At 39.6% G+C, this 12,408-nt stretch overlaps 1 protein-coding gene across 20 annotated transcripts in view; it reads left to right on the forward strand.

Moving 5' to 3' along the window:
• CSPP1 (centrosome and spindle pole associated protein 1) overlaps positions 1 to 12,408 on the forward strand; it is a 136,540-nt gene that overhangs the window by 2,308 nt on the left and 121,824 nt on the right. For 10 of the 20 annotated variants that reach the window (XM_063668829.1, XM_063668833.1, XM_063668832.1 and 7 more), the window contains exons 2-3: positions 4,980 to 5,102; positions 10,576 to 10,684. In XM_063668829.1, the coding sequence (XP_063524899.1) occupies positions 4,980 to 5,102; positions 10,576 to 10,684 (232 nt within the window). The remainder of the gene's footprint in view (positions 1 to 4,979; positions 5,103 to 10,575; positions 10,685 to 12,408) is intronic. The other 10 variants (XM_054497551.2, XM_054497550.2, XM_054497554.2 and 7 more) reach the window with 1 other exon arrangement.

A 12,408-nucleotide genomic window follows, 5' to 3' on the forward strand; every position in this document is an offset into this window, starting at 1 on the left:
AGAGTTGGGATTTCGCGGCCGTGAGGCCGGCATCGGTGACTACGAGTTATGAGGGTTGGGGGCGGGAGTTCTGTGAGCAGGGGTCTTGCAGCTGCCGGGCTCGGGGAGGTGCCCTGGTTACACGGTCCGGATTCCTGGGCCACTGCGGTCGCTGCTGCCCGCGGTGTTGTTGATAGCTGGTTGCCTGACGACGCTTCCTAGTCAGCCACCTCCAGGGCCTGGGGGCGAGCGGTTCCTTGGTTCCCATGCGCCTTCTCTCCCCAACGGCCAGGCCCCCCCTGCTCCGTCAAGCCTCCCCGAGCGCCTTTCTTGCCCCTCGGTGCTTGTTATTGTTAACGTGGGAGCGCTTGTGCACACTGCTTTGCTAGTTAAACTTATTTAATCTTCACCGTAGCTCCGTACTATTGTGACCGTATTTCCCCCCGTGATTGCCCGACTGCTTGAGCTTGAACCTCTTGTTTCTAACTGCCTTGATTTTAGGAATCTTATGTGGGACTCGAATCCAGTTGTCAGTACGTTATTAATGGGACTCATCTTTTGAGAGAGGCTAGCTCTCAAGATTGTAGGATTAAGACGCTTAACTAGGATTTCGGGGAAGACTGAATTCTGAAGTAAACCATCACCTAGTTTCCAAACACCTTGGAAAATGCAGGGGCCTAAAAACACCGATAGGAATTTGTAAAAAGCCTAAATTAGGCTCTATTCTGTGTGAAGGAATGACTTGTAATGTTGACAAGCTGCATGGAAGCTATTGAGGTATTTTCTTTTTTCCATATCATTCTTCTCCCTAGGAGGTCGCTAGCTTTCTGGTGATTAAATGTCTGCTGAAATGCTCCACAAGGATCAAGTTTTTTTGTTTGTTTGTTTGTTTTGTTTTGTTTTTGGAGACAGAGTCTCGCTCTGTTGCACAGGCTGGGGTGCAGTGGCGCCATCTCGACTCACTGCAACCTCCGCCTCCCAGGTTCGAGCAGTTCTCCTTCCTCAGCCTCCTGAGTAGCTGGAACTACAAGTGCACGCCACCACACCCAGCTAATTTTTGTACTTTTAGTAGAGAAGGGGGTTTCACCTTGTTGGCCAGGCTGGTCTCGAACTCCTGACCTCAAGTGATCCGTTTGCCTCGGCCTCCCAAAGTGCTGGAATTATGGCCCTGAGCCACTGTGCCCGGCCAAGTTTGGGTCTTCTGCCAGATGGCCGCCTGGGAGGGAGTGGGTGAGTTTAGACAGAGTAAATTGAAACAGGCTACTTTCGGTACAGTTTTTCTCAAATGAAGCTTTCAGACAAATATGATTTAACTGTTACACATTTGAGCAGGTTTCAGATTATCCTTTTAACATCATTCTGACTTAGGTTCTGATGTACTTTCCTGAGTGGCAGGCAAGGGTGTTTGAGCAAGTGTTTCAGCAATTTGGCATAACCCAAAGGCTAATTTATGCTACAGCCCTTAATCACCATTAAGGGTGTATTATTAATAGCTGCTGAAAGACTTCAACATGGTTTTATATATTTATTCACTCTCTCTTTGTATCCTGTCTCCCAGCCTCCCTCTCTCCTCTAGCAACAGTATTTACATCTTAGCAATATTTAGGGAAATTTGTCAAAATTTGGGTGTACCCATGGGAGGAAGTTGCTCATGTGGATGCCATCTGCCAGAAGAAAGATGGAGAACCTTTCATTCGGTAGATGGATCTCTGGATGGACGAGAAGTGAGAAACATTGTCCTGGTCACTTTGTCCCTCCCTTTCTTCTAAAGCTCTTTCACTGGCCCCTCCCCCCACCCCACATGTTATCACACTTTGACACCTGTTCTAGGTCCTGTTCCGCTACTCTAGGGTCTCTTTTTCCAGACAAAACTCTTCTCCCACAGCCTTAATGATTATTTTAAACACTGCTAGATCTTTATTTCCAGCCTGGGCTCTATTCTGAGTTCTAGACATTTTCAGATTGATTTCTTCGTATCTTCAGTGTATCCATTATGGATATCTCACATTCAGCTCCTAAACCTCTGTCAGCCTCTATAGCAGGGGGCATTATCTTGTCCAAATTTGAGGACAAGAATCATGTTTATATATATATACATATAGATATACACACACACATATATATTTGTTTTTTTTGTTTGTTTGTTTGTTTTTTGAGACAGTCTCACTCTGTCACCCATGCTGGAGTGCAGTGGTGTGATCTCGGCTCACTGCAACCTCTGCTTCCCGTTTTCAAGCAATGGTTCAGCCTCCTGCTACACCTACCTAATTTTTTTATTTTTAGTAAAGATGGGATTTTGTCATGTTGGCTACCCTGGTCTCAAATTCCTGACCTCAAGCGATCTGCCTGTCTTGGCCTTCCAAAGTGCTGGGATTACAGGCGTGAGCCACGGTGCCCAGCCACATTTTATATTTTTGACTACGCCAGCCTCTAGCACAATGTCCTGCTTTAGGAGGGGAGTCATTTTCCATTTCTCGTGCTCCCATAGTGGGGAGGAAATTTGTACTTCACTCCTTGAGAGGGAAAAGGATAGGAGCAACATTTTCCCATCTTTTTGTGACTGATGAATTTGGGAGAAGGAATTGCGCAAACTCAGTTTTTACTGGGTTCTGTTTGTTTATTGGATTTGACTAGACTTAGCAGAATGGGTATGCTCTGGTCTGCTTATATCTGTATGATAAGCATGAAGAGCCAAAGGTTAAGATTTAGAGATGTTGGTGTGGATTATGATAACCAAGTATCAATTATTGATTATTTAAATCTCAGCATACTTTACGTTTGCAGGCTCTGTTTTTTTTGTTTGTTTGTTTGTTTTGGTTTTTGAGACAGAGTCTCGCTCTGTCACCTAGGCTGGAGTGCAGTGGCATGATCTCAGCTCACTGCAAGCTCTGCCTCCCAGGTTCACTCCATTCTCCTGCCTCAGCCTTCTGAGTAGCTGGAACTACAGGCGCCTGCCACCAAGCCTGGCTAATTTTTTGTATTTTTAGTAGAGACGGGGTTTCACCATGTTAGCCAGGATGGTCTTGATCTCCTGACCTCGTGATCCGCCCGCCTCGGCCTCCCAAAGTGCTGGGATTACAGGCGTGAGCCATAACGTGCGGCTGCAGGCTCTGTTTTTAAGAGGTAAATCTTCATATACGCAAAGACTATAAAGATACAACCATAAACAATAAAAGAATTGATCTGTTGATTTCTTTTTTTTTTTTTTTTGACAGAATATTGCTCTGTCATCCAGGCTGTAGTACAGTGGCGTGATCTGGGCTCACTACAGCCTCTGCTGCCTGGGTTCAAGCGATTCTCTTGCCTCAGCCTCCTGAGTAGCTGGGACTACAGAGGTGTGCCACCATGCCTGGCTAATTTTTGTATTTTTAGTGGAGATGGGTTTTGCTATGTTAGCCAGACTGGTCTCAAACTCCTAACCTCAGGTGATCCACTCCCCTTGGCTTCCCACAGTGCTGGGATTACAGGCATGGGCCACGGTGCCTGGCCTGATCTGTTGATTTCTAAGTGTTAGGTTCTCTGTCATACTTTTTATATGCATTATTTTCTTTTTTCTTCATAATATACGAGAATAAATGATATTTCTGTTTTATAGATTAGGCATAGAGCAGTTAAGGAACGTGCTTGAGGTCATTCATGTTGAGATCAATAAGTGATAGAAATATATTTCAAACTCAGTTCTTTCAATTAAACTGTTTTCCTGAAAACTGTTTATCATCTACATACTATGTACACAGCTACTGGAGAAATAATACTTGGCCATGATGTCTTGAAAAAAGTTGTGAGTGACTTTATATTGTAGTGTCAAATATATAAATAATCTCATTTAGGTTTCTTTCAGCTGATTTATTTTTGGCAACTTAATCCTTAAATTATAAACTTTCTTACTCTATATTGCACCTATGCCATATTTATTAACCCAGTCTCTGTGATTCACCAAGTAATTCTTGAATAATTGTGTAGTTGAAATATGTTTTATGTAAGTTACCACATGCTTTTAGGAGTGAGAAAAAGAAAAGTGGTGGTGATATCTAGAAACTGGTATTGCTAGAAACTAGCCTGGCATTCACAGTAACTTTGTGTTTTTCTGTCGAAGATAAACGATTGTACAGAATGTCAACATCAGATAAGGCCACTCTGTGTCTATGATGGATCAAGACAAAAACATTCCATCAGTGTGTCCAAACACAGACAAAACGTAAATATTGTCCAAGAACCAAGATACCAAACATTCCCTTTCCCAGCTGATGTGAGTGACTACTGCTTGTTTACCAGTTACAGCATTAGCCTCCCCCTATATTTTAGATTTATTGAGTGGTACCATCATAGAATTAACCCCACTTCTAACAGTGTTCAATCCTGAGCAAAGCTCCACTTCCTTAAATTAAGCCTTCCCCCAAATCACCCAACACATATGAGTCTTTTCCAATACCCTCTTACCACGATACCGCAGGGTTCCCCATGGTGTGTTCTCCGTGCATTCCTTAATGCAATGAGTAGTAAATCCAACTTAACTGTAGTAGTTTTCTTGGTGTTCTTTGGCTGGAGATCATTACCAGGAGAAAACTCATTAGTGTCTTTGACTCTTTAATATTAAAGTCATTATAATCTAATCGGATTAGATATAGGACAAAATTAGAAATGATTAGAAATGTACTTATATCTCGGATAAATCTTATGTTTTAGTTATGGCATATGCTATATTTACTATGGTTGTTTAAAAGGATGTTTTATTTGTACTTTTTGTACTTTTGATTACTGTAAGTTAAAATCAGTTCTATAATTTATAATGTTAAAGAATTACAGTAAAGAGAAAGATAAGCATCTATAAATTCAAGAGGGAGATCTTTCAAAGTCTGGTTGGAACAACATGTAAATGAACATGTTAAATTAATAATTGTTATTAGGTTGTATGGAAACCTTAGTTCGTGTGAAGGTGGCATGTTACTGTTTTTTTTCTTTTTAGATAAATGACATTTCTTTTTTTTCTTTTTTTTGAGATGGAGTCTCACTCTGTTGCCCAGACTGGAGTGGAGTGGCATGATCTCGGCTCACCGCAACCTCCACCTGCCTGGTTCAAGTGATTCTCCTGCCTCAGTGTCCCCTAGTAGCTGGGATTACAGGTATATACCACCATGCCTGGCTAATTTTTTTGTTTTTAGTAGAGACGGGGTTTCGCCATTTTGGCCAGGCTGGTCTCGAACTCCTGATCTCAGGTGATCCACTTGCCTCACCCTCCCAAAGTGCTGGGTTACAGGCATGAGCCACCGCCCCCAGCCTAGATAAATGACATTTGTGTTTAAATTCTGTGCAAAATTCTATAGCAAAATATGTGCATTATCTCATCATTTTATTCCTATCAGAATATTTAGGAAGATTAGAGGATTTTAAGGATTGATTTTTTTTAAACATGAAAACTTGTTTGCTGTTGAGTTCAGAATTTTTACTAGGAAAAATCTTTCGTGACTATTAGCAAATTAAAAATGGCTGAAATAGGCCGGGATGGTGGCTCACGCCTGTAATCCCAGCACTTTGGGAGGCTGAGGCGGGCGGATCACGAGGTCGGGAGATCGAGACCATCCTGGCTAACACAGTGAAACCCCGTCTCTACTAATAATACAAAAAAATTAGCCGGGCGTCGTGGCGGGCACCTGTAGTCTCAGCTACTCGGGAGGCTGAGGCAGGAGAATGGCATGAACCCGGGAGGTGGAGCTTGCAGTGAGCCGAGATCACGCCACTGCACTCCAGCCTAGGTGACAGAGCGAAACTCCGTCTCAAAAAAAAGAAAAAAAAAAAGCTGAAATAAGCTGAGTGTGGTGGTTGGCGGTTATAATCCCAGTGATTCTGGTGGCCAAGGTGGGAGGATCACTTGAGCTTGGCAGTTCAAAGTTACAGTGAACTATGATCGTGCCACTGCACACTAGCCTGGGCAGCAGAGTGAGACCTCATCTCTAAAAAACAAAAAACAACAAAAGAAATTGGCCAGAATATATCAACTTTTGTTGATTTGAAATATATTTTGCTAAAACTATATATGTAAATATATATATATATATATTTCTATTTTTAGTGTTTTTTTTTTTTTTGAGATGGGGTCTTGCTCTATTGCCCAGGCTGGAGTACAGTGGCGTGCTCATAAGCTCACTGTAGCCTTGATCTCCTGGGCTCAAGTGATCCAGTCCTCCTGCCTCAGCTTCCCCAATAGCTGGGACTACAGGATGCACCACTATGCCTGGCTAATTATTTTTATTTTTATTTTTAGTAGAGATGAGATCTCACTATGTTGCCCAGGCTGGTCTTGACCTCCTGCACTTAAGTGATCCCACCTTGGCCTCTCAAAGTGCTGGGATTGCAAGTGTGAGCCACCAAGCCCAGCCTACAGCTATGTTTTAAAATCAGTGTTTCTTTTGGTATTAAATAATGGCATGAAGTTTACATTAGGTACTGTTTACCTGTTTTAAGTTTCAACATATTCTTTTAGGTAAAGCCTGCTTTTCTGCAATGATATATATATATTTTACAAATTATTATTGTCCCAAACATTAAGTTCAGGGGATACTTTTTTTCTTTAACTTGCTTGCATTTGATATTGTTCACCGGTTCTATTTTGTACCTCTTTCCTCTTTTCCTGAACTAATTATGCTGATTGGGTTTGTTTCATATTCCTGTTTTAATTGTTATTTAATTATTCCGTTTTTTTTTTTTTTTTTCCCAGCTTCAGTTCTTCTGTCATTCCCTCAAGTGAACATTGGCTGTTGTTTAGTTCTGGGTCATCTCTCTTTTTCCCTGCCTGTGCTCATTTACTGCGGCTTCAACTGTTATCTTTAAAATACATAGTTAATGTAGTTCATTTTCTTGAATTTGAATCTTGAATTTCTAACCATCTACTGTAAATTTCCAGTAGCACATCTTACTAGCTCCAAATTAACATATGTGAACCAAACCTTTCTAAATCTTCCAACTTGCTCTTACTTACTTCTGTCCAAGATTCTATCCACATTTAGCTTCCAGGCCTTAAAACTTTGATCATTAGTGGCTTCTTTTTTGTCTACGTACCCAATTAGATGCTAACTTTAATGGGACTTTGGAAGATGTGTTTGGAAAAAAATTCTAGGTTAAATGAAGAAAGGTTAGTCTTTTCAAAAAATGGTGCTGGAATACTCTATTCATATGCAAAAAAGTTGAGCCTTGACCCTTACAGATTTGCAAAAATTAACTTTGAATGGATCACAGACTTAAATGTAAGAGAAAAAACTAAAAACTTCTAAAAGGAAACATAAAAGAAAATATTTGTGATCTTGGGTTAGGCAAAGATTTTTTTTAGCTGGGTGTGGTGGCTCACACCTGTGATCTCAGCACTTTGGGAGGCCAAGGTGGGTGGATCACAAGGTCAGGAGATGGAGACCATCCTGGCTAACATGGTGAAACCCCGTCTCTACCAAAAATACAAAAAATTAGCCGGGCGTGGTGGTGGGCGCCTGTAGTCCCAGCTGCTCAGGAGGCTGAGGCAGGAGAATTGCTTGAACGCAAGAGGCGGAGGCTGCATGAGCTGAGATTGCGCTACGGCACTCCAGCCTGGGAGACAGAGCAAGACTCTGTCTAGAAAAAAAAAAAAAAAAAAAAGATTTTTTTTAGATAGGACACAAAAAGTACAAACAATAAATTAAAAAATTGATAAATTGGACTTCATAAAAATTAAAAACTTTCACTGTTAAAAATAAGAAAACTTACAAACCACAGATTGGCAGAAAATATTTTTACAAAGCAAGTTTTGTAAAATATTGCTTTGTAAAAATAAAGCAAGTTTAATAAATGACTTTTATCAAGTATACATAAAGAAATCTTACAATTCAATGGTAAAACAACCTGCTGGGCTTGGTGGCTCATGCCTGTAGTCGGAACACTTTGGGAGGCTGAGGCAGGAGGATCACTTGAGTCCAGGAATTGAAGGGGTAACATTGAGCTATGATCATACCACTCCAGCCTGGGCAACATAGTGAGATCCTGTGTCTGCGATAAACAAACAAATGAAAAAACTAGCTGGGGGTGATGGTGCTTGCCTATAGTCCTAGCTGTTTAGGAGGCTGAGGTGGGAGGATTGCTTGAGCCCAGGAGTTCAAGGCTGAAGGTGTACTATGATGGCAACACTGTACTCTAGCCTGGAAAACAATGTGAGAGCCTGTCTCAAAAAAAAGAAAGAAAGAAAGAAAGAAAAGCTAATTTTAACAAAAGGGCAGATTTGAGTAGATACTTTCCCAATGATTATATGTATGGTAAAAAAATAGATGAAAAGATGCTCAACATCATAGTTATCAGAGAAATGCAGATTAAAACACTCAGAGAGATAACCACTAAATAAATACACAATAGAATGACTAAGATAAAAATGACTGAAAATATCACGCCTTGGCAAGGATGTGTAGAAATTGCAATTGTCATTACAACCCACATACATTCTTATACATTGGAATGTAAATATGGTACTTTATACTTTGAGGAACAATTTAGCAGTTCAGAAATTAGACAACATCTTGACCATGTAATAAAAAATAACATCACTAAAAAGGGGCAGGTAAATATCATGTGCCTTCTCTTTGTGACACCTTAAAATTTCACCTAATATTTCTGGTGAGAATGCATAATCTAAATTTAGTCATGAAGAAACATCAGGCACACCCCAGATAAGGGATGTTCTATTGAAAAGGATGTTCTATTACACAGGATTCTTTTTTTTTTTTTTTTTTAATAAAAGAAGGCATAGTCACCTTTAATAAAATTAGAAGCTAATATTATATTAGACATGCCTACTACTTGTTGCCTTTCCTGTCCATAGTCCATGCTGAATGCATGGTAGACCACATGACAAGGGACCTGACACATCACGTTTGAGGCACCAATTTATGGGCTGACAAGGGACCTATGATATCATCTGGTGCAAAAACATATTTTTTATTTTTCCATAAGTTATTAGGGTACAGATATTTGGTTACATGAGTAAGTTTTTTTTTATTTTATTTTATTATTATTATACTTTAAGTTTTAGGGTACATGTGCACAATGTGCAGGTGTCATGCTGGTGTGCTGCACCCATTAACCCCTCATTTAGCATTAGGTATATCTCCTAAAGCTATCCCTCCCCGCTCCCCCACCCCACAACAGTCCCCAGAGTGTGATGTTCCCCTTCCTGTGTCCATGTGTTCTCATTGTTCAATTCCCACCTATGAGTGAGAATATGCAGTGTTTGGTTTTTTGTTCTTGAGATAGTTTACTGAGAATGATGATTTCCAATTTCATCCATGTCCCTACAAAGGACATGAACTCATCATTTTTTATGGCTGCATAGTATTCCATGGTGTATATGTGCCACATTTTCTTAATCCAGTCTATCATTGTTGGACATTTGGGTTGGTTCCAAGTCTTTGCTATTGTGAATAGTGCCGCAATAAACATACATGTGCATGTGTCTTTATAGCAGCATGTTTTATAATCCTTTGGGTATATACCCAGTAATGGGATGGCTGGGTCAAATGGTATTTCTAGTTCTAGAACCCTGAGGAATCACCACACTGACTTCCACAATGGTTGAACTAGTTTACAGTCCCAGCAACAGTGTAAAAGTGTTCCTATTTCTCCACATCCTCTCCAGCACCTGTTGTTTCCTGACTTTTTAATGATTGCCATTCTAACTGGTGTGAGATGGTATCTCATTGTGGTTTTGATTTGCATTTCTCTGATGGCCAGTGATGGTGAGCATTTTTTCATGTATTTTTTGGCTGCATTGTAAATTGGTAAAAGACAAAGATGGTAGAGATAGATATTCCAAATTAAAGAAGGCGAAAGAGATACAGCAGTGAAATGCAATCAATACCTAACTTAGATGGGATCCCGAATTAGAAAAATTGGCTGTAAAGGCTGCTATTGAGTCAGTTGACAAAAGTGGAATATGGACAATAGATTAAAAAATCAGTGTTAAAAAAGTTGATAATTATGTTGAGGTTATATAAGAAAATAACCCAATTCTTAAGACACAGACACTGAAGAGCTTAGGGGCAAAGGGCTATGATATATGTACTTTATTCTCTGAATAATTTTAGAAAAAATTGTGTTTGTGTGTATGGAGAGAATGACCTTGTGTGCACAAGCAAAGGATGAAGCAAGTGGAGCAAAATCTTAATAGGGAATTAATAAAGACTCTGTGTGTTCTTGGTATTATTACTGTAACTTCTCTGTAAGTCAGAAATTATCTCCCAACATTTAAAACAAAACCTTTTTTTTTTTTTTTTAAAAGTGCTTTGGCTTAAGGATTTAAAGAGCTTTTTGTTTGCTTGCCTTTGTTTTTTGCCGGGGAGGGGGTGTATATGGAGGGTGGTGGTAGTTTTTCTATTTCTTTTTATTTCAGATATTTTAAAGTATATTGTAAGCTTTTTGGGGAAGCTGGGAGAGGCAGTAGGCAGGCATATTTATGATAAGTCTTAAGTTTGAATTTCTCAATTTGATAAGTGAGATTGAAAACTAAATGTGGACTAAGTCTACATGTTGATAATTAGGCTAAAAATACTGTGATATAGATATGCTCACTGAAATTTTTTTTTAAAGAATCTGCAAAATGGCTGATAATTTGGATGAATTTATTGAAGAGCAAAAAGCCAGATTGGCCGAAGACAAAGCTGAGTTGGAAAGTGATCCACCTTACATGGAAATGAAGGTAAACTTAATAATTTTCTTTGAACATGTTTTATTATAATTGTCTATGGAGATTACTCCTGTGTAAATGCAAAACATCCTCTTCTATGAGTGAGAATCTTCTGTTTCGTACTATGCTGTCATTCTGGGAGACTGACTCCAGACAAAATTGCAGTAATTTTGAATGCAGTTTTTCTTTTGTGGTGGTTTATCTCTCACAGTGTTTCTCTTATCTCTTGTTGAAGAATTATTTGGTTATAAAATGATTATGAGACCAGTTCTATTACAAAGAACTTCCACAACATAAACAGAATAGTTGTAAAAGCAAGTTTATAGTCTATGTGAAAAAATTCAATTTAATTAGTTTAAAAAGTTTTTTTGAAATCTGCAAAAGTGAATTTATTAATTTATATTGTACTATTTGTGTTTCTTAATATAAATTTCTTAAAATAATTGCTTTTTTTTTTTTTGAGATAAGAGTCTTGCTCTGTTGGCCAGGCTGGACTGCAGTGGTGTGATCTCAGCTCGCCACAACCTCCGCCTCCCAGGCTCAAGTGATTCTTCTGCCTCAGCCTCATGAGTAGCTGGGACTACAGGTGCCTGCCACTATGCCTGGCTAATTTTTGTAATTTTAGTAGAGTTGAGATTTCACTATGTTGGCCAGGCTGGTCTTGAACCCCTGACCTTGAGATCCACCCGCCTCGGCCTCCCAAAATGCTGAGATTACAGGCATGAGCCAGTGCGCCCGGCCTAAAATAATTGTTTCTTAAAGCAATGTCTGAAAGGCTTTCTTAAAGCTTTCCTTGTTTAGGTGAAACTGATTTATCCATTTAGCAAATACTTACTGAGATTGTGTTAGGTATTACGCTAAGCTCTGAGAATATAGCACTGATTAGAGTGTTGTGGCACCTTCTCAGGGCTCAGTGTATGTAATAAGATACAGCATGTAGTTTAATCTGTGCCATATGGTTCATCATAATGACAGTAACCATATATATTGGTTTGTTCAATATGATCCTGGTTTATCTGTTGTCCAGTCTTTTTTTCTGGTTTAGCATTTGTCCTGGACAAAGGTACCTTGGCTGAGATGATAAATAATATAGATACCCTAATTACAATTTTACTTGCATGGCTAACATTTATTGAGTACTAGCTATGGACAAGGCATATTCTTAAGAGGTTATATTTCACAGTAATCTATGAGGTAAGTGCTGTTATTGTAATTTTCCAGATGAGTAAACTGAGGCAAGTTAAGTAATGAGACTAAGGCAGTAGAGTTGGTGGAACTAGGCTTTGACCCCTGGCAGCCTGGCTCCAGTGCTTGTCCTCGGAACCAACATAATAGGTTGCCTTTCTTCCATAATAACCTGTCATGTACCAGGAATGCCAAGGACTTTATATGTATCATTTTATTTAATCATAATATCCCTGTTAAGTAGGTGAAATTTTTTTGTTTTATGGATTAAGAAAGTGAAGCTCACAGGAGTTAAGTAATTTGTCCAGGTCCACACAGTGGTGGATTCAGGAGTGGAACCTTTATGCAGCTCCAGAGTCTACCTCTTAACCACTCTCCGGTAGTTAGGACCAGCTTACGGCTTTGGAGTTACATAATTTGGAGTACATAGCTTTAAACACAGTTTTGTTGTAATTTCTAACATTAATTTGTACATAAATAATTTTAAGTCTTAGTTCAAGTATCACCTGCTCAGTGAGGCTTGTAGTCCCCCAGCATTTCTGGGCCTCCTT

This window comes from Pongo pygmaeus, chromosome 7, assembly GCF_028885625.2.
Source record: "Pongo pygmaeus isolate AG05252 chromosome 7, NHGRI_mPonPyg2-v2.0_pri, whole genome shotgun sequence".
Lineage (NCBI taxonomy): Eukaryota > Metazoa > Chordata > Mammalia > Primates > Hominidae > Pongo > Pongo pygmaeus.